Source organism: Ambystoma mexicanum, chromosome 3p (assembly GCF_040938575.1).
Source record: "Ambystoma mexicanum isolate Mex_15411 chromosome 3p, UKY_AmexF1_1, whole genome shotgun sequence".
NCBI lineage: Eukaryota > Metazoa > Chordata > Amphibia > Caudata > Ambystomatidae > Ambystoma > Ambystoma mexicanum.
This window is the reverse complement of record NC_090925.1, coordinates 1,223,387,849-1,223,409,912: the sequence shown is the minus strand read 5'-3', so window position 1 is coordinate 1,223,409,912 and position 22,064 is coordinate 1,223,387,849. Positions and strand designations below refer to the sequence as shown.

The window sequence follows — 22,064 nt, the reverse complement described above, 5'->3', positions numbered from 1 at the left end:
TCGGACAGGCACCATCCAACGTGGGATATATCTGCTTAAACCTTGACGGCGTGTAGTGTGTCCTGTGCACTATTTTATAATGGATCAGTTTAAACCTCGAGCTACAAGATATTCTCTTAGTCAGTGCACAGATCTGAGACCATTCTTGATCTTCAATCGATTGTCCCAGGTCTTGTTCCCACCTGCCCTTAGCTGTGTGGGTTACCGCAGGGCGCGTTTGCATTATAGTTTTGTAAAGCGCAGAAGCGGTAATCTTCTGGGTTCCCCCTGTAAATATGTAGCCTAATGCCATGTTTATTTATGGTTCATCCGGCAATGCTGGGTAGATTTGTTGTGTGCGGGCCGCAACCCTATGATACTGTTGTTTATGCGTGTTTGTGTTACCCACCATGTCTTTAACGTCTTCCCATTGAAGGAAGTGTTGATCCGGGAATAGCTGACCCCACTGGGTGATGCCTCTAGCACTCCAATGCATTGCTATTTCACTCTCAGTGCTGAAGGGCGTGTGTGGGTCCCCCCATATTGGCATACTCGGATGATATAGTTTACTGGCGCCAAATATGTCAATGATTCTGGACCATGCTGTGATAGTGACCTTGGAAGGGTTTGTCGTGTTGTATTGTTTCGGGGTGGGCCTAGTTATCCTTTGCAGCGCCACCATCGCTTCCCGCTCTTTCAATGAAGGGGATGGTGTAGCAGGGTTAAGAAAGCATGTGGCCCATGCAGCCGCTTGTTGCGCCTGCGCCGCCAATTAATACAGTTCCATATCTGGTGCCATCAGCCCTCCTCTGGGATATGTGTCTGTCAGTATTCTCCAGCTCAATCTAGGATGTCCGCCCCATACAAATGCTATGCAGGCGCTGTTAATTTTGGAAAACAGAGCGTGGCCGGGCCACACTGGGACCGTGCTGAAAAGATAGAAAAGCTTCGGCAGTATTACCATTTTGATTAGAGCTATCCGCCCTGCTAATGATATGGGCAGCACATTCCATCGTTTCATTTTAGCACACAGTGTTTCTGCTAGTGTAGTATAGTTCGATGCGCGAGATAATTGGGCAGTTCTGGCTATGTGGGCACCCAGATAAACAATGTGTATCTGACTCCTAATAAGCCCGTGTAGGTTTTGGGGCTGTGGGGTGTTATCCGTGAGTGGGAATATTTCTGATTTATGGGGGTTGAAGCGTAATCCTGAGTACTCACCGAACTTTCCCGCCTCCGCCAGGACCTTGCCAAGCGTACAATCTGGGTTTTTTAGATATAATAGAATATCGTCCGTATACAGCATTATAATCTGCAGCTTGCCCTCGAGCCATATCCCAAATGAGCTGTAACATGATCTGAGAATATCCACTGATGGTTCTATAACTAAGGCAAAGAGTAAAGGGGAGAGTGGGTAGCCCTGTCTGGTGCCTCCCAACAATTCCAGTATGTCTGTGAGGGCTCCATTTACTCTAATCCTCGCGTGTGGCCGTGTGTATAGTATCTGAATCCACTTTATGAATTTTGGGCCGAACCCATAGTTTCGTAGCACTCCAAAGAGAAAGGACCATGAGACTGTGTCAAACGCTTTCCTCATATCGAGGGAGACTGCTATCCCTTGGGTTTTAGTGGGTATGGAGGTCATTATCTGGTGTCATTGTCTAATATGTGTAGCTGTGGATCTGCCCATTATAAACCCTGCCTGGTCTTCATGCACCATATATGGCATAAATGGTGTGAGTCTTGTTGCTAGTATTTTTGTCAAGATCTTGGCATCTGTATTTATTAATGATAACGGCCGATACGATCCGCACTCTCCAGGGGGTTTGCCTGGTTTAAGTAGAAGTGTAATTATTGCTTCCCTGGTGGTTTCGGGGAGTTCTCGTATGTCCAGGGCTTCCATCCAAACGGCATGCAATCTGGGTGCTAAGATTTGACTAAATTCTTTATAGAATTCGGCTCCCAGCCCGTCTGCGCCCAGAGCTTTCCCATTGGGGAGAGCCTTTATTGCTTCATGTATTTCAGCCTCAGTGATAGGCTGTTCTAGTGTTTCCCTGGTCGCATCTGCTATAAGCGTTGTCGGGATCTGAGAGAGGTATTGTTCTATCTCGGTATCAGTGACTGTACCTTGGGGGGAGTATAAGTCCTTATAGAACGTGTAAAATGCGTCTTTCACTTCATTCTGGTTTGTGGACATTGTACCGTCCGCTATTTGTATGCAGGGTATACTTGTGGGTCCTCTTTCCCCACGCACTGCTCTGGCTAACAATCTCGCAGGGCGCTCCCCCTCTCCATATCTGCGCGCCGCTGTGGGCCTATCAAAGTATCTTATCTCTTGGTCTGCTGTTTCCCGATATTCCTCTAATTTGGTCTTAATTTCAGTGCCCAGGTGAGGGGTTGAAGTCAATGCATACTGGGTTTGCAGTGATGTTAATTGTGTTTCTAGCCTATCTAGCCGAGCCCTAATGTCTTTGAGGATTCCCCCTTCAGTGGATATTGATTGACCTCTTATGCAGAACTTAAATGCCTGCCATAGTATAGCCTGGCTGGAGACCGAGTGTTCATTAATCTCAAAATAGTCCTGTACATATTGCGCTATTGAGTTTTTATACACTAGGTCTCTTAGGGCCGCCCTACATGGCTATACTTAACGATTGCATACCATGCCCCCACACCCGCACATCTATAACATAGGTTTGCATCCAATGCCTGTATCTCTCGCCCATTCTATTCATGCCGTAGGATACAATTGACCTAGGTGAAGCGCTGGTACTTACACCACCCTCAATTTCCTTTTGCAGGTTTATACAACAAAGGCCTATTGACAGAGCTCATCAAACATAATATATGCTTTGTGATCAACACACACAGTAAGACACACGCATCACGGCTCCCTACATGTGAACATACAGCCTGACATCAATCCCTCAGTTATTAACTGCACCATCCTTCTTCCTTCCCTCTTTTCCTTCCTTGGTGTTACGATAAAATGTTAAAACAACATATTTCATTGTAATGCATATGTAATCATCCATGCTATATGCCTACCTAACTGTAACAACTCACAATCACTGTATTTATGTCACTCACAACAACACATGAACACCTGGTTACCACTCTGTAGACACACAACCTTGTACACCATGCCTGTAAATTTGCCTATTGAAATCTCACAAACGACGCGACAATGTCTTATTCTTACCTAAACTATATAAATTCACTGTCCAAAACACTGCACTGGTCACCTCAACTCGGGTGATTATTTTCCTAAACTGCATATGCATCACACCTTGATCTATCACTGCAGCCTTGAAAAAGACCCATTTTGGGTTGAAACGCATGTCGGCTGAGTGGATTAATATATCACCAACAAATATAAAGCAGCAAGACTGCTCCAATTCTTTGTAAAGTCTGTATACAATCATACAAAGAGTTATTACTTCAATGAACCAGCACCCGGGTGATACCGGTTCTTCAACCCAAATTCACTCAGTCCCTCGCCAAGACAGAAGAGCACTGTCTTGTAAGAACCCCCTCAACAGCAGCAGGTTCTACTTACTTTCATAAAATCAGTGCAGTGATCTGCGAATTCTAGTCCTCTACCCACCCTGCAACTTAAAATACAAGGAAAACTATGTATGTTGAATTTACAAGTAAATAAAGCTTTGAACCCAATAAGTCAATCCTTACTGAACATTAAAGTGAGCAGAACTTCAGCAATACAAGTGAGCCAACTATACTTTGGTCTCCAGAGTAAGATGGAACTTTGGAGGTAAATGTTAACAGGTGAATAAACTGCAACTTTCAGTCAAGACATTCTTGTACGAAGACCAACCATACCCAGAGGGTGCAAGTGTGGCGCAGACCTTTAAGAAAGCTGGAACAAATCCTTACACATTGAAAGTGAATCTTGGGGAAGGGAACCCTGAAGTTGAACCTGCTCATTGGCTTGAGGACAGAGTCTCAAGATATTTTGTGTTTGGAACTACGTCTTGAAACTTGGGGAAGAGAGTGTTTGTTACCCTTTTTGAACTTGAGGCAATACTAACACTTTTATTTGAACTGCTTCATACTTGGGGAAGGGAGCAGAAAGAAAGCTGCGAGCCGGGCAGAGCTCCAAACTTTGAGGTTAAACACTGTTTTGTTAGTTGCTTTACAGATAGTATAAGATTAGTTGTGAGGGCAAGTATAGGTTTTGGACACAGGCAGATTCCTAAATTGAACTTTTGGACCTTAACTTTACCTAGTTTTGGTTTGGTAGGGAAATCCCACCATATTATAGGGCAAGATAGACGTTTCCTGACTTTTACGTTAATAAAGTGTTATTGTTAATTCAGAATCTGTTGTCTGTGTCTTAGTCCAAGATGCCCTCACACTACGTACAATTAATCTTTTCTGTAAAAATGAGCCCCATGGCGAGTTGCATGTTTCATTGTGAGTGTGCTTGTATGATGTAGCTTTCTAGCAAACAGAATTAAGAAAATGAATTTCCTCATTAAAAATGAAAATGAGGGCCACAATCTGTGTGTTTTATTTCAATTTGACAATGCTGCCAAACTGTATTTTTAAGCCAATTTGCGATGTTTGCTGCCCAAAATTCAGATGCACCAGATAGGCAAGTGAAAAATATCACTAGCTTTACCCACGTATGTAAGTGTGATTTCTCCAATGTTCCCCAATTGTGCACTGTACATCAGTCTAAGTTAGGGGCTGTAGTGTGTGGTTATGGAATTAATGAACATTGGTGCAGACGATTTTGAGAAATCTGCCCCGAAATATATCCCAATGCATTTAATACAAACAAAAGCTAACTCTTTCATACTCGCATCATTTTCAGGCCATTCACCACTGTTTAACAGACCTCAAAAGTCACAGAACTTTGGCTGCACCTACAGGTTGGGTGGGGATTTTCAAAAGTTACAGGGATGAGAATATTTGCATTGCCTATGGAAAATTCAACATAACTTAACTATACTTTCACATGAGTATATGAGATCATTATATAACGTACATATATGCATATCTGTAAGAATGTAACGTTTACCCTTTGTTCTTCATCGAAGATTCTATGAATGCTGTTTTTATATACTCGGGCCCTGATCCCAGCTCTATCACTATGAATTGGTGTTAAGTCTTTGAAGCACTGGATGTTACTGTCCGCAGCAGACAAATGGTCATATATTCTACAACTCAATGGAATTAAAATGTACAATTTACACGATTCTTCAGATCTCAACAGGTTCCCGTTTTCCTCATTGAATAGCCGTACAGCCTCCTTCAATCCTACAAATAAACAGAAAAATACATTACCGATTTGCTACCGAAACAATCATGAACAAGGACAACAAAGAAAGGTGCCTAGACATTTGTGGCACCGGCATATGCATTCTTGACATAGGCAGTTTATATAAATGTTAAATGTTAAATGTTAAAGGTATTTGTACCGCGCACCATCACCAATGGAGTTGGTCCCCAGGCGCTCTGGCGGATCTGTAAATGAGCAGGTGGGATGGGTTAGTAGGTGAAGCAGGAGTAGGATAGTGAGAGGAGTGGTGTTCTGTTGGCAGCTTCAACTCGGTATACACCGGGTGCTGAGCTTTGGTGTGGGTATTGGATCAATGTCAGTCCTCGTGTGCTGTTGGTGTTGCTTATGTGGTGTTGCAGTGTTGTGAAGTGCGTGCAGGTTGTTGTGCGAGAGATGCTTGTGTGAGATTTTTGAGTGAGATAAGTCTGCAGAAATGCTGAGTTATTTTGTTAGAGGTGGAGCTGTGCCTCTCTAAGAACAGTGAGCAAGGGGTCCCCGTCTGGATTCCCCTGGTAACTTTGGGTGAGACCCAAAGTTACTTAATATGCGAAACAAGGGGGGTTCCGGGAATCCCTCTACCAGCACAAACACAACCCATTGACCTGTTCTTGGGTGGATGGCCCCTGGAAAAGACTCTACCAAGTCTTTAGCTCACTGTCCCTTTCACAGAGGAGAAATGTCCCTGCATATCAGTCTTTGTCCTGCCCAGGGGCACACAGCTCTATCCATGTGATTTCAACTGGGTCATAGAAGTCAGTTCTATCGTTAAACTAAATGCCTGTCCAGAGACTTACTAAATCCCTTATGTATTAACATAGAACCAAGCTGTCTGCAGCCTCCCAGCCTGATTGATAACATACCTGTTGTATAATCGGTTCTGCTAGATGGCCTTGTCGGAGTGGGCACTGGGGGCACAGTAATCCATTGGTTTACATCCTTTCTTAGTGAATGCTCTCTGGCAGTGTTGCGGTGCCCTTTTCTGTCTTCCTCCATCCCGCTCTGCTGTGGGGTATCACACGGGCTCTGATCTGGGACCTCTTCTTCTTAACCTTTAACTTCAGCCAATAGCTGGGCAAATCAAGAGTCATGGTTTTCCTGTCTACTCTTATGCAGATGATAGCCAGATCATACTGCGGCCAGATCAGGATCTGGGATCCAGCGTATTGCGGTTCTTGGACTGCATGCACCGCAGAGTGAAACTGAATGGCGATGAGATACGTGGTACTAATCGCTGCTTGTAATATTAACTTCTAGGGGTCCTACCTTTTTACTGTTGGGATGGCCCCTGCCCCGATCCCTTCTCCTTCAGAGTGCGGTCGTGGTTTGAGGTTAATTCAGATGTTACTCTGCCTGCCTAGCTTAACGCTCTTACCAGCAGCTGCTTCTTTTATATGAAGGTCCTGCGCTAGATCATTCTGCTCTTGTCCCGCCCACTGCGTCCTGTTTCTGCTCTGGTATAGTGCAGGCTAGATGACCTATATTATATGCTTCAGGTTATTCAGAATCCCTCATCTCAGCTAACTTTTTGGGCTCCCTACCGCACCTCATCTGCACCTTTTCTGGCAAAGCATCATCGGCTCCTTATTTGCGTGAAGATCCACTTCAAAGTCCTCTTTGCCGTGCATAGGGTCTTTCACAGACTGGACGCCCCTTTTCTCATTTCACCCCTTACCTACTTCTGTCCCTCTCCTGCTCGCCTTCGTTCAACCTTCTGAAGATTCTCTGTTCTCACCTACAGCACAAAGGCAGCCAAGACTTCTCTGCGTTCTTTGTATTAGCTCCTACCCTCTGGAATAGTCCTGCCCATCACCTTCACTATATTGACAATCGCCTCTCCTAAGCTTGCCTCGAGCAGTCCAAGCCATGATGCCTATGGCGGCTGTGCACTTTACAAGTCCTTAACCATCACCCATTAAATCAGAAACTAGGAGACCACGCAGACCTAAGAAAAGCACACATTTCAAGCCCATCCTGAGCTCTAACCTTAGCCAAGTATTTCTGCATTGGTGAAGTGTATGTACATTCAGTGAGCAAGGAATATTCCAGTACCTCGTCAAAATGGTTCCAACTGTCCTGAGTGAATCTCCAGAGGCATGAGGCTCCAAAAATAGATCTATCTCTGCCCCTGCCCCCTACCCTTCCTCCAGAGGTTCCGGAGCATTCCTCCTCCAAATGCACTTATTGACGAAGTGGGCCAGTCCCCAACTACAGGGGCCTGCTCTCTGATTCAAGTTCAGAATGTGAGCTTGTCAACTACAGTGCGAGCTGTAACCTTAGCCCTACACGCTCGTTCCGTGTGGTTTCCGGACAATACCTTGTACGGTCTCTCTCAACTGCGTTCCTGTGGGTAGATGCGGACTGCTCCCTGGCCCTCTCATGTCTTCACTGCCTTCATGCATGGCGGCCACGGTCATCAGTCTACTTGTGAAGCCTGGGAGTTGGGTCTACTATTTCTCTATTTGCGCCCTGCGGTGGTGGCTCCGCGCACCAGGGGTAAGCAACGTGAGGTGCAATGTCTCTGGCTCATTCAATGTTATAACAGGCCTAAACGAAATCCTCAAAATGCGACACCACACACACGGTTGGCCCATTTACTGTCTCCACTTCACCACAAAATAAAATCCCCTGGGTTGGGAAAAAAGGATGTGAATACAGGCATTAACGTGTAAGGCTTGTCTCTAAACCCCTATATATTTGTATTAATAACCCATATTGGTCTTGAGTTACTGGTTTGCTATATATATATATGTATGTATATATATATATTAATTCTGAGTAACGGTGGACCCCGGTAATGCAAGACAAGGAATTGTCTAAACAGAACATATCAAGGCAAAGGCTCCACAGTACATCAGGTGTGTACATGTCATGGAGCCGCAAGGATTTATGTATCCTTTCTGTTTCTTTCCTTCTAAACATAGTTCCCTTTAAGTTGCATAACCTTTCACAAATTGCAGCACTTAAAAGGTTACATTGCAGTAATGAATACTTACGTGGTAGAATTATTTTTAAATATCCAAGATAATAAGACCAAGCTAGCCCATGTGCAACATTTAATTTATGCATTTCACAGATTTTAGAAATGTCCACTTTTGTGGGGTTCTGCATAGAAAGGAGAGAAGAACTACAGTTATACATTGTTGATATGTTTTTTTGTTTCAATTAAACATTTTATTGGAATATTTTTACACAAATACACATTGACAACAGCATATCATTTTGCAGCATAGCGAACACTGTAAATTGGCCAGAGGCAAAAGCACATGGTATAAGTCATTGTACCCTCCTCCCGCCCCTCAACCTTCCACGGAGCTCAGCCTTGTAGCCAACGGGTTAATGGAGGTCGTCTGGTGAGGCCCGGGAATTGTTCTGAATAGTCCATAAAGGGCACCTAGGTATTCAGGAAGTCCTTCAGGTTTCCTGTGCGAATGGCTGTAACTTTTTCAGTCACTGCGATTTCCAAACACTTGGACCACCATAGTGGGACCAAATAGCCGTCAGCGTGTTTCCAAAGCCGAGCCATTGCTACCTTTGCCGCTAACAGGAGGTGAGTGCGGAGCCGAGAAGCCCGTCCCGATAGTGGGAATTCCCCTTCCCCTGTTTCCCCCAGTAGTATGATTCCGGGATCCCACAGGAATGCAAGTCCAGTGATTGCCTTTATGTGATTTGTCACCTCCCGCCAATATATCTCTGCTTTGGGACATGTCCACACCAGATGGAATTGAGTGCCCTTGGATGAATACCCTCTCCAGCAATTTGGGGGAATTTTAGGGTTGGATTTATTCAGTTGGGCTGGGGTGACATAGTACCTGTAACAGAGCTTATATCCTCCTTCCCTGTTTGTGATACATTGCGTGTTCTTGTGTCGCCTTTCCCAAATCTTCCCCCAATCCTCCACCTCGATTTTCCGGCCTAGGTCCCTCTCCCAGTCAAGCATGCACTTCTCTTTTTTCCACAGATCAGCTCTGTCTAAAAGGCGATGGAGAGTTCAGATACTGCCCCTAGGTGCGGCTGATGTTAAGGAAAGTTCCAGTGCGGTTAGGCCTCTAGCCCCGCTCCCCCTAACCATTTTATGGGAATCCCAGTGTTGTAACTGGACGTAGTGGAACCGCTCTGCCTCCCCACCCCGAATCTGTCCTTGCAGCTTTCAAATGTTATGGGTGAGCCCCCTTCTAAAAAGTCTGACAGCTTTTCCAGTCCACCCTCCGTCCATGGCAAGAAGCTGTGTGGGGGATTCCCTGGGGTAAATTCAAAGTTATACCAAATAGAAGTAAGTGGACCCCTAGAACGTCTGCAGCCCCATTCCCGCGCTGCAGTCTTCCAGCAGCTAACAGTAACTGTTGTAGCCGTGAGAGGGCCCTGGTTGGTCCGGGCTCTGATAGGGGGCAGGTGGGGGAGCCCTGATTGGGGGGGGGGAGTGCACCAGTATTGCTCCAACTGCTTCCATAGTGGCTGGTTGGTGGATTGAGTCCAAGTGTATGCATGGGATAATTGTGCTGCAAGCGCATATCTAGACACATTTGGGACCCCCATCCCTCCGGTGACCCTCCCTCGAATCATAATTTTCCTTGATATTCTGGGACGACACCCCCCAAATGAAATTTAGTATATTTCTCTGTAGAGTGCGCAGTTCGTTCGCTGGGATGTCTGCCGGGAGTGACATGCATTGGTATAGTAATCTAGGGAGCAGGTTCATGTTCATGGCGGCAATTCGCCCGAACCAGGAGATCTCCTGGTTCTCCCAATGCATTAGGTCTCTCCGGAAATCCTCCCATAGCTGAGGGAAGTTACATCGGTACAAACGGGAGATGTCATTGGGGATCTGCACCCGAGATATTCAATCGCAGACTCTGCCCAGGGGATTGGTAAACAGGGACCAAGTTCTGTCTTTTGCATTTTAGTGAGATTAATTGCCAGCGCCGATGATTTACCCAGATTAATTTGAAAGCCAGAGACCCGCCCGAATTCCTCGATCTCCTCCCATATGGGACTCAGGGATGAGTTTGGTGTAGGCGGGGTTAATAACATATCGTCTGCGTATAGTGCAATCTTATATTCATGCTTCCCCACTGTGAGCCCCTTTATCTTCGGTTTGCGCCGGATCCCATTTGCAAATGGCTCCATTGAAAGAGCAAAGATCATTGGTGATAGGGGGCAGCCCTGCCTCGTTCCCCTCATTATCCTGATTGTCTCAGATCTGACGCCCTTCACCCGCAGTTGCGTGGTGGGATATTGGTAGTTAGCCATAGTCCATTTAGTAAAGTTTGTCCCGAACCCAAAATGTGGTAGCACTGCACCGATATAACCCCAATCCACCAGGTCAAAAGCTTTGTGTGCGTCCAAGGACAGAAACACCATGCTCTTCCCCATCATTTGGGCCCTCTCTATAATATCTATGGTCCATCTGATATTGTCTTGTGTCCCCCTCCCTTGGATAAACCCTGTCTGATCGCAGGCTATAATATCCGGGAGATACGCTTTCAGTCGGGTCGCTAAGACTTTTGATCGTTGTTCATGAGGGTAATTGGTAGATAGGAGGAAGCCTGCTTGGGATCCTTCCCCGGTTTGTGGACAAGAATCGTTAACGATTCCGCCATTGACTTGGTGATTGAACCTGTCAAAAGGAAGGAATTAAACAGGGTAGTAAGTTGTGGGGCCAAGATTTGCACCTAAGCTTTGTAATATTTTGCGGTAAACCCGTCAGGCCCCAGTGGCGTACTCTTTAGGGACTTAATGGCCTCGATTATTTCCTCTGCTGTGATTGAATTTTCGACTGCTGACAATTGGGATTCAGATCGGGGGTCGTGGGAGAGTAAGAATGAGGGCAGTTTCTCAGGGGCTGTGGGCGGTCCGGCCATTACAGCTTTGTGGTGTTCCACCAGCAGATACGAGCGGCGGCGGTAGAGACAGATTCATTCTGATGACTCAGCTTTAGCCCTGCTATTGCAGCTCCGGCACACGCGCCATTTGGAATGCGCTGCTGCCCACAGAGTGAAGAGGTGCACGATTTTCCCGGGCTCCTCTCATTAAAAGAATATTACACTGCCGTACTACTGTTATTCACTGGGGGCTCAGTTGCATATGCCACAGTGCTGCAGCTCCTGCTGCCCGGAAGGTCACAGAAGCGCCTCTGAGACCAATATCTCCTGAAGGAATTGATCCAACATGTCCTGAAGAAGATGATCCCAATCTCTAGCATCATCGAAACCGGTCGACCATACTAGGCATGAGGGATCTCATGCCCTAGACAATATGCAACAAATTCTGTTTGGATATGTCTTACAACCAAATGCTAATTTTTGTAATTTTAGATATAGATTACAGCCTGTATAGGCATGCTCTTTAGTAAGGACATTGTTATAACGCGTACCTTCACTGGAAGGGCTTATATTGGTAGGATCTGCCTCACTAGACATGGTATATTAAACTCAACATCAAAATCCTATAGTGGGGACAGTATACCTCCATTTGAGTAAGAGACACATATAATGCACATAATGTCTCTTGAATACCAGATGTTTTTTGCCCATCTGTCTGTCTTGTTTTAAGCTGCATTAGTGCATGGCGGAATAGCTGAATTTGAGCAATTCCGGTTTATGGTATGAAAGGTTGTATGAAAGAAGTATAGATAGGGGTAGTTTCTTCCCTATCCTCTTTTAGACAGGCGTTACAACACACGCTACCTAGGGATAGTAGATCCCACAGAGGCCGGGTGTTCTTCCGATAGGGAGAGCAGTCCAGTGTGAATGTGTGAGGGGTACTTAGATACCGTATGGAAGATTATTTGTCTTTGTCAATTGTTGTTTTCCCAATTACCATTTTCTTTGTGTTACGGCTTAGACCTATTAACGGTTGGATAATGCTGTGTGGGGTTGTGAGCCCTCTCCATAGCTAACTGCTCTCTGTGTTAGTGAGTTCCACCAGCTCTGCCAGCTTATCCTCCTCCGTATATCGTGCTCTACTATCAGCACCAATAAGGCGCAATATATTGTTCCTGTTATGTGTCTTTTTAAGCTTGTATGCAAGTATTCGGTTCACTTTGTTGCCTTTACTATAGTAAAATTGCTTTGTGAAAGCTAGTGATTTGGCAGAACGGTCAGCCCAGTGCATTTCGAGTTCAGTCTTGGCTTTAATTAAGGCCCTCTGTATTTTCCGTGTCCCACGGGATTGAAGTTCTTTTTCCAAGATTGCCACTTCTTTATCTAATTTTGCCGCCTCCAATCTCGACTTCCGGCTCTGTTCCACCCCTGCACTGATGAGTGCACCTCTTACTACTTCCTTCATGGCAACCCAGATAGTAGCCACTGCCATATCAGAGTGGTGTTTTCAGCTAAATAGTTAGTAAGCGCCTCGCCGATTTCTCTTCTGACCCTATTATCCAGTGGGATGGGGTCATAAAGTTTCCAAAACCGTTGGGGGGTTGAGTATGGCCTGTTATGCTAAGGGTTGCAGATACTGGGGCATGGTCCGAGAGCGCTTGGGTGAGAATCTCCACCTTGTCCAGGCTTGGTAGATATCACTTGAGATAAGTAAAAGGTCTATGCACGAGAAACCCATGTGCATGTGAGTAATGAGTGTGATCTCTCGCCTCAGCGTTAAACAATCTCCATGCATCCACAGTATCCGTTTCTCTGAGAAGCAAAAGACAGAGCTTGAGTATAGTGTCATTTAGTTGGGGGGAGAGTTTTGTCCAGCAGAGGATCCGGGACCAGGTTAAAATCCCCACCTAAAATGAGAACCCCCTCTGCAAAGGTGAGAATGGTCTGAATCAGGTCAGTAATTAACTTATCCTGGGCAGAGTTAGGACTATAAATCGCGGCTATGGTAATAGGGCGTTCTACCAACAGCCCCTTCATCAGAAGATATCTCCCATTGGGGTCCCTTCTAATTGTAATTCTGGATAGGGAGACCCTTTCACTCAGTAGGATAGCTACTCCCCTTTTCTTCGACCCAGATGTGACGAAGAATGCCTTTTTGTACCTATTGAATCTAATAAACTTTTCGTCTGTTTGCAGCAAATGAGTCTCCTGGAAGAGTACTATATGTCCCGACAACAGACCGAGCTTGTGCTCCACGGATCTACGCTTCCCCGGGTAGTTAAGACCCTGAATGTTCCATGAGAGGAGTTTGAGTGTACTGCCATCATCCAGCCCCATGAGTTGAGGTAGTGAGTTTTGCTTCGGAGAGTGTCCTATTGGTCATGTAGTGTACTGCTGCAGAGTAAATGCCCTGGCCGAGTGTTTCCGGAATGGGCATAGATGTCAATGTGGTATGTTTTTCCCCAAATTGAGAGAGGAGATGCAGAGAGACTCCAGCCCAGCTAGGATTATCCCCAACCCTCACCCTCTCCCACTCCCACCCTCCCCACTCCCCAACCCCAATCTTGTAATCCAACTTTCCCAACGGGGCAAATGGAACAGCTCCAACAACGAGCCCAATGGCCAACTGGGCCCAACATGATAGCGATCAGGCATAACCACTGCCCTAAATCGCATTGCAATCTAGACTTGATAAACGGCATATCTTTGCTATACTTCTGTCCGAGGTCCAGGCAGCGTCAACAATCCCACCCCGCCCCGCTTCTGTCTTCACCGGGCTATGGATGATCTAAGTAGGGGCAACATGCCCAACCATCTTACCCCAACACCAGGAAGGGCTCACCAGGGATCAACAACCGGGCACAACTGCAGTACTGCCCAAGGTTCTTAGGAGTTTCACCTTGAGGTAAATTCAATTCAGTCTGGGTCCGGCTTTTTGCGGGGTGGGCCACAGATCCTATGCCTTCTGCTGACCCTAGTCCATGTCGCTGTAGATTGCTTCTTGGTGAGGTCCCGAGAGTGCACCTCTGAATCGGATTCCTTGCCTGCACCCACGAGAACCATGAGCCCCTCGGCTTCCTTTAGGGAGTAAATCTGGTGCTGTGAACCCTCCCAGGTGAATTTCACGTATGTTGGGAAACCCCAACGGTAAAGGACCTTTCATTCGCGAAGCCACTCAGTGAGTGGTTTCAGAGCTTTTCTTTTCTGAAGGGTGGAGTTTGCAAGGTCTTGGTATAAGACGAAATTGGAGCCTCTGAAGGAGATGTGCTGCATTGATCTGGCTTTGCGCATGATTTCTTCTTTTAATCTAAAGAAATTAACTCTGGCAAGGACATCGGGAGGTGCTCTGGCAGACTGTCTCGGGATGATCCTATGCACCCGGTCTATCTCCAACGGGATTCATCCGGGAGAGTTGTTATGAATCTGAATAAGTACAATACATAACCCTCCAGGTGTGCGTCTGAAACAGATGATTGAATTCCTCTAAGGCAAATGTTATTCCTTCTCGACTATTCTCTGCATCCTTCTGCTTCGCCTCAAGCGCTTCACAGTGTGCCTCTAGGGCTGATAGCCTCTCTTGGCCTTTCTCCCATTCAAAAGTTTGCTCACATAGAGCATTCTCTACCTCCGCCGTCTGATTCTCCACTTCTTCAACCCTTTTATCAAGGGAGTCAATCTTCTTTGTTACATCTTCAGTTCCCTTTTGAATTTCTTTCGTTAGGGCTGCGAGTACGTCCCTCAGGTCTGATTTCATAGCTAGGTTCTCTGGGGCTTCTTGTGTGGGGTTGGAGCCACCTGCTTGCTCTCCTGGAGGGTCCACCTTCCGCGGTCTCTCAGGCCATTGTTCCCCATCAATGTGGCTATGTCCGTTTGCTTAGTGGCTTTGTTACTCTTTGCCATTGCACCACGATACTTGGGGAGGGGCGGCAAGCTGCGGAGTATCTTTTTAGGTATCTTCTTAATTCCCCCCTTTGAGAGTGTCGTCGTCCCTGCTATTCCCCCAAGACCACGGGCTCCGGGAACCACCCTCTCAAAGAATGCCCAGTGCTGCAGATTCCGACAGCTCCTCACTCCACTGGACTTCCCTGGAGCGCCTCGAGGTCGATGACCTTGGGACCAGGCAGCCATGATGTGTCTTGCCTCCTAATGCGGTACGGGGGGACTCTGGTGAAGGGAGCAGCAGCTGTCACAAACATGCATCCGTGCCCTTGGTAGAGCTACGTAGGTAGATTAGCGGCTTGCCCAGTGATTCTGCATCGTTGGGAGCCTGTGCAGGGGCCAGGGAGCCTCCCGGGATGAATTCAGGAAGTGTTGGGAAAGTCCATCAGTGGGGAACTGCCGCCGGGGCAACTCCTGTGTCAAAGACATGCTGGTGAGCTGGTGGGCCTTATGGTGATTCCGTGCAGGCCAAAGAACTCATGGGGGGTATCCGCAAACAAAGCAGCGCATAGAGCGGACAAAATGGTCCTCCAGCGGACCTGGAGTATTGCAGCAGACATTTGGTTGGTGGAGCCCCTGGGGTGGCCGCTCCTCCGTCAAATGCCTGCCCGGGTCTTAAGCAGCTCGGCCGTAATACTGCAGTAAGAGGGGCCGAATGTGCCGGTGTCTGTGGGGCACTCACCCAGCGGGTCCGCAGCGTCCTTGCCCCAGGTCCCCAGGGGGCTCTCGGTGTAAAGCTGGAGCGTCGGTCCTCCCTCCCGAAAGACACTGGAAGTCAGGGTGAGGTGCAGTGCAGTAATTCTTGGATCCGATCGTTGCGAAAAGGGGCCGCGTGGGCTGCGAAGCCCCAGCAGGCAGGCCAAGCAGTGGGGGACCTAGTATGATGGCGCAGGAGGCGCAGCGAGACTCTCAGGAGGGCAGCAGTGCTAAATTTATGAGTCCCGGGGTCCACCCAGCAGGAGGGCCGCAGTCCTCCAAGACGCGTACTGGGACAATGGGTGGTCTGCCGTTGGAGCACCATCCGGGCTAGGTGCTGCAACTCCTAGGTCAGTGTTGCTGAATCCAGCCAAGTGGGTCCCGGGGCTCCCGCCTCTTGGTTACGGTGCTTCTGAGGTGGAAGGAGACAACCAGGGAGTAATCACACTCATCCTGGGACAGGTTGATCGGTGCAGAGATCACATTCACGCCAGGCTCAGAGGGCTGCCTACTAGCCCAGGCTCCCCCTCCATATGGATTCCACGGAACTCCAGAAAGACTTGGCTGCCATTTTGTTGCTGCTTATGCGGCGGGTCCGACTGCCTAAAACTCAGCAATCCCGGTGTTATAAGTTTCGGCAGATCAGCGATAGTCTCACTTTTCCTTCCTCATTCCAGCCAAATCGAATTTCTCACAAAACGGAGCGAAGAAACGGCGAACTGTGCTCGCCGTCTAGAGCCAGCCAGGAGCTTCTAAGAGGCCATGCCACACACGGCGGCTCCAAGCCACGCCCCCCCCTGTTAATATGTTTTTAAAATAACTCCCACATGTATTCAATTGAAATAGGCAGTGTCATCTTCAAAAAGTTCCTACTTGTTTTAATTCCACAAATACACGTGTCTTGTTTCAAAAACTGAAGCCATGTACTTCACTTTCATTGCACTCAGTTTGTTAGTCTTAAGTTATCACTGCCTCCAATGTACAAAATATATTCAAATTTACCACCAGTAATATATCACGTAAACTAAATCACTAACTAGCAGGGAATGGGACATCAAGGTACTGTAAAGGTGAAGAAACAAATAAGCAGGTACTGTTTGATTATTATGTATTACATTAATATACTTCTATTATTGGGAAAGGAGAACACATTGATTTAGAATGCTCTGAAGTCTAGCTACTGGAAGCTCATCCATCAAGACAGGACTTGACTCCAGTAGGGAGAAATCTTCCCAGCAGTTTAGACTTTAGGCCGAACCGTGCCATTTCCGAATAAACTAAAAACTTAAAGACCCTTTCATGAATTAGAAATGTGGCAGTCTAGAGGAATCTTGCAGTGATACTGCTGCACACCCTGGCCCCACAATGATAGATGTCAGCAAAGCACATCTCTCCTCCAATCTTTCCACACTAACCTCAGAATGGTGGCGCTGGAAACTGGAGGAAAGAATATCAGCTTTCTACACTGCTTTTATTCCAAGCACGAAATCAGGCCCTGAGGAAGGAATCTGAAGTGCAGGCAAAAATAGAAAAGGAACACAACTTTTCTTAAAAGCACCATATTCTCAGAATGAAAGAATGCTGTGTTATGTTATTGTGTTTCATACTGCCGCCATTTTCATGGTTTCCAGGCGCTGGTGTACTGACTTCAAAGCCTCGACACTTCAATGTGCATGATTTATGGCCTAGTTACCTTAATTAATTCGAGAAGACACCGTGAGGCTTATTTTTTCATGTTAAAAAGAAGTGGCATCTCTGAGATGTCGTTAGCATTTCTACTCAAGTTTTTCCTTTACAAGCTAGGCATTTCCCTGGATGGCAACACCAGTCTTCTAATTTACTGAAGGCTCAACGAGACTTTAGTAGATCAAGAAATTGACAGACTTTTCCCTGTAGTGATAGTGCTGCACACGCTGCCTCCACAATGACAGATGTGAGTAGATTTTGCTTCTGGAAAGCATGACAGCTCTCCTCCAGTCATTCCACCCACCTCTGAATGGTGGTGCAGGAAACTGGAGCGGTGATTGATGGCTTTCCACACTATTTTTCTCACAAGTTCAAATCTGGCCCAGGGGCTATATTTGAGCTCTTTTTTTAACATGTAAACAAGGGCTCCGCAAAGGAGAATGCCCTTGCAGTGCCCAACCTGAACAGTAATGGTCACAACCGCCATTGCAGACCATAAATCAGGCGCATGCAAAAGTCAAGGCTTTGATGCTCGGCCACCACATTCTTTGTTTAGTCAAACATTGTGTTTTTAAGAAAAGTGTTGCTCCTCCACGGAACAACACATTTCTATTTTTCCAAGGACTTCAGAATGAGCCCCACAGTGCTTGATTCTGAGCTCCATATAAAATAAGAAAAGTGTCAATCATTGATGGAAAGACACGTTTCTTATTTCATCTAGATTTTGCGCCTATATTTATAAAGAAACAGAATATGAAAAGAAACAGGTTCCTGTCTGCTTGAAGAGGGGTACAGTTACACAGCTGCACTCTGGCAGAAACTTTACCAGAGCGCCAGTCCATGTAGACACGAGGCCCAAACTCCCCCACTTTGGGGACGCTCTCTGCACCTAACTGCCATGTGTCTCCTGGATGCTGCGTCTGAGATTGCGGGAACTCCCCCTCCCCCGCGCGCAAAGGGGAGGGGGCAAGTTCCCCCAGTACAGTTTGTCCATTTCCAGCAGTGGTCAGAATGGGAATCCTCGGCATAGGTTTAACATTGCGGTAAAAATAAAGTGCAGCCTATCAGCCTCCTTTAGGTTCCATTTGCCACGAAGCCAATGAGATGAGTAAGCTCAGAGGCCACTCCCACGTGCTTAATAGCACAACTTCGCCGAGTCACTGATGCCTCTACACAGGCGACTTTTCTCTGCCGTGCATAGGAAGCGGGCGGGTCAGATGTGCATTTACGGGCCTCATAACAGTATTTACAAAGACCGCACGTGTTTACCAACAGCCTGGGCCAAAGGAGATTCCCACAGCCAGAAATACCAGGCGCAGAGTGGGCCAACTCAACGCATGCAGTACCCGCCTGACACTGCAGCTGGTCCAGACCAACTGCAGACAAAAAGAAATACTGCATGCGCTATTTGCCACACAGTCGGTGTGTATAGGCTGGTCTGGATGGTCTGGTGGGATTAACTTTCGAGATCTTTTGTGGTAGGTATGGAGGTGCTGGGTCCGAGAGGCATCTGTGTGCACTGGAAAGGTTTTTTAAAGATGATCCTTTCTCGAATAGGGAGCGAGTCGGCCTCCCTTCTTGCTGCGGAGATGTGCTCTCGTTTTGAGATGTTGAGGGCTCAGTGGAGTGCATTGTTCTGGATCACCTGCATCTTTTGGATGTTGTGTGTTGAGGGGCTGGCAAAGAGAGAGTGGCAAGAATCGAGTCTCGAACGAATGACCGCTCGTTCAATGGTGAGGCAGCTTTTTGGCGATCAGAACTGTCTGGCGGCATTAATCAGCTTGGTCGTAAATGTGGCAGAGGAGGCCATGGAGTTCACTTGGCCTGTGAGTGAGCGGGTGGTGTCCAGGTGGACATCCAGGTTGTTCACTGAGGAGGAGACTGGGATATGTAGGCCGTCAATGTTAAAGGAGGTGTATTGGTCATTGAGCTTTTTCAGCCCCGCTGGGGGTCTATGGTGTCATTAGTAACACCGAGTGGAGTAGGGATACCCAGCCACCCTTCCTCATTCTGATGTATAGGGGATTCTCTGTTGACCACAGGATAGCTGGGCAACCTGGGTAGATGCCTTTTGGGTGCTGAACCCTCCTCTAATCGCCCCTTCAACCATCTCTGGTGGTGTTGGTTTGCATTGGAGCGACCTCAATTCTGGTGCGGGTAGCGATGGAGGATGGTGCTCTACTAGTGGTGGTGGACAATGATGCCGTCCCAGTGGTAGTAGCAGTGGGCAATGGCACCGCCCTAGTTCTGGTGGTGGCGAAGATCCCTGTAGCATCAGAGCCACTGCAGCTCACATATGTGGAATAATAAACATGCCTTCCTGGATTGCCCTGGGCTGCGGAACCTCTAGTGTTAGCAGTGATCGAGTTCCTCCTTCCTTGCGGATATTAAACATTGCCATTGCATTGTCTTTGAGGAGCTGGGGATCCTTGTGCTTGGGGCTGGATGGAGTAGAGGGGAGGGTCAATTTAACTACTCTCAAAACTAGAAATATTGAGTGTAATCACTTTTCTTCCTGACACCAATGCCTTCCTTTTGCAGGCCGTCCAGTAGTGAACCACCAGCCTGCCGGAATGCGTCAGTCACCACTGTCAGTGCGGGATGTGGTTCTTGGAACAGTGCTCCCTTGAGCAGTTAGTGAAAAGTCCTTCTACTATTGCAGGGATGCTGTGAATTTGCAATTCAGGTGGATCCTGTTCTCTCATGACTCCAAGACATTTTGCCACATATACTCGTGAATTGACCTTCTGTATGGTCTAGCGTATTATATTAATGGGATGCAAGCAGAGGACATCCCCAGGAGGGATTTATACTGTCTGATGATATATATAAGTGGCACAGTAGCCATTTTCACTCCTTAAAAACAGGAAGATGCTCCCAACAAAACAAAATAGGGAATAAAGCTACTCCCAACAAAACATACAAAACAACAGACACATAGAAGCCTGCCTCTGTTTATATCCACACATTTCCATGGTTATGACTGGAGTGATGCCAAAAGAGCAGTCCTACAGGAAGGAAGTCTAATACTATTACTGCCTGATTAGAAAAGAAAATGTAAGGTTAACAATTCAATGCCATTTTAATAGCAAATATATATTTATTTAATTTTTTTAAAACATTTCTTTACTTTTATTAGTTTCTTACAACATTTTTAAAAAAAGAACTCACATTTACTGTTGAATACATCATTAAACCAAATGAATATATATATATTTGCTTTACTTGCCTAAAAGTTAAAGTACCCCCTTTGAGCAAATCTTTTTACTACCAACTTCAAAAAACCTGAAGTAAATTGATAGTAGTTCAAAATCTTAATTGGAGCTCTGGAGACAGATCTTCGGAGCACATCAAGCCCGTTATTCCTTGCAAAGAATTCAGTCTTTCTCATGACGGCTTCAACAGGGCTTAATCTGAGGGAACTGGATCCATGGGATTTCCCCATAGACTACTTTTGCCAAAACCCAGGTTTCCTCGACTCTTGCTTTAGCGCTGCAGGAAATCATGTTCCTGGTCCTACTCCCTCTGATCCTTCTTTGCTGGAAGGGACACCTCCACAACTTCCAGATGTGCACTGCCCGACTTCCCGCACAAACCCTCCTCCTCTCATGTGGGGGACACTCTTTCCCAACCACAGGTCCCCACCCCCACCTCGCTCCGCTCCCTGCAGGTTCTGTGGCCCTGCATCCTCTCGCTCTTCACACTCCCATTTGCCATCCTTGCCTCCAACCGCCAATTTGACCCCCCAAGACATCCTGCCAGCACCCTACCTGGCTGCTCGACACCTTCGGGACGTCCTGCCACCTCCAGACTTCCCCGAGCATGCGCAAATATATGCAGGTGCTTAAGTCTGACGAGGTGCCATTTGGGAAAGTCGGCCTATCAACCAATATTTTGCCACAAAAGTCATGGGCACCGTAATTGAGGATTTGTCAAAGTTTATCCAGAATTCCAGGAGATTCATCAAATCTTGCTAGGAGCCCCGGGTACTGTTGACGTGCCGGTGAGGCAGTTGTCCAGGTGTAGAGAGAAGGAGTGCACTCCTCTGAACAGATGAGTCGCCACCGGGGCCAATAACTTGTGAAGAATCGTGTTTAGCAACATCAGTCAGAATGGCAGAACCATGAACATCAAGTGACTCTTTCATCCGTTCAGTTTCAAAACCCTCCTATTTTCACATGTAAAGGAACACGGAAATCTGTTATTGCAGATCTGTGGAGGCCAGAAAGCAGCCTCTTTGCAGGAGTGGATTTGTGCCCTGCAAGGTGATCAACCAGACATTCTACCTCTCAGGAATTGATATCTGAAATCCAGTATTGCTTTCTATTTGCTGTTTTTTTTCACTGGTAACTTTCTGCAGTAATCCCCCTGGTTTGTGCTGCGAGTGAGCCATGCTCATGAAGGTGACCTTACAGTAACAGGTGTTTGACTTCTTGCTGAGCAAAGGCAAGCGCTGTTGTGGGCTCAGTGCTGGTGGAGCTGTCAGAGGCTTACCAAGGAACTCTAGGGAATGGCCATCATGGAGACTGCTGTGTGTAATGAAGACCCACTGGTGGTGTAGTTGGGGGCGATTCAACCCTCCCACCAGGCTACAGGAATGAAACGTGTATGAGCACTGCATTCCCTCCTAGCTAAAGAGG

The 22,064-nt window shown here is 46.9% G+C and overlaps 1 protein-coding gene across 3 annotated transcripts in view; it reads right to left on the bottom strand.

Annotated features, from left to right (window-relative positions):
• STING1 (stimulator of interferon response cGAMP interactor 1) overlaps window positions 1-22,064 on the bottom strand; it is a 417,814-nt gene that overhangs the window by 148,656 nt on the left and 247,094 nt on the right. For all 3 annotated transcript variants that reach the window (XM_069652678.1, XM_069652675.1, XM_069652676.1), the window contains exons 4-5: window positions 8,278-8,386; window positions 5,024-5,262 (exon numbers count right to left, since the gene is read on the bottom strand). In XM_069652678.1, the coding sequence (XP_069508779.1) occupies window positions 5,024-5,262; window positions 8,278-8,386 (348 nt within the window). The remainder of the gene's footprint in view (window positions 1-5,023; window positions 5,263-8,277; window positions 8,387-22,064) is intronic.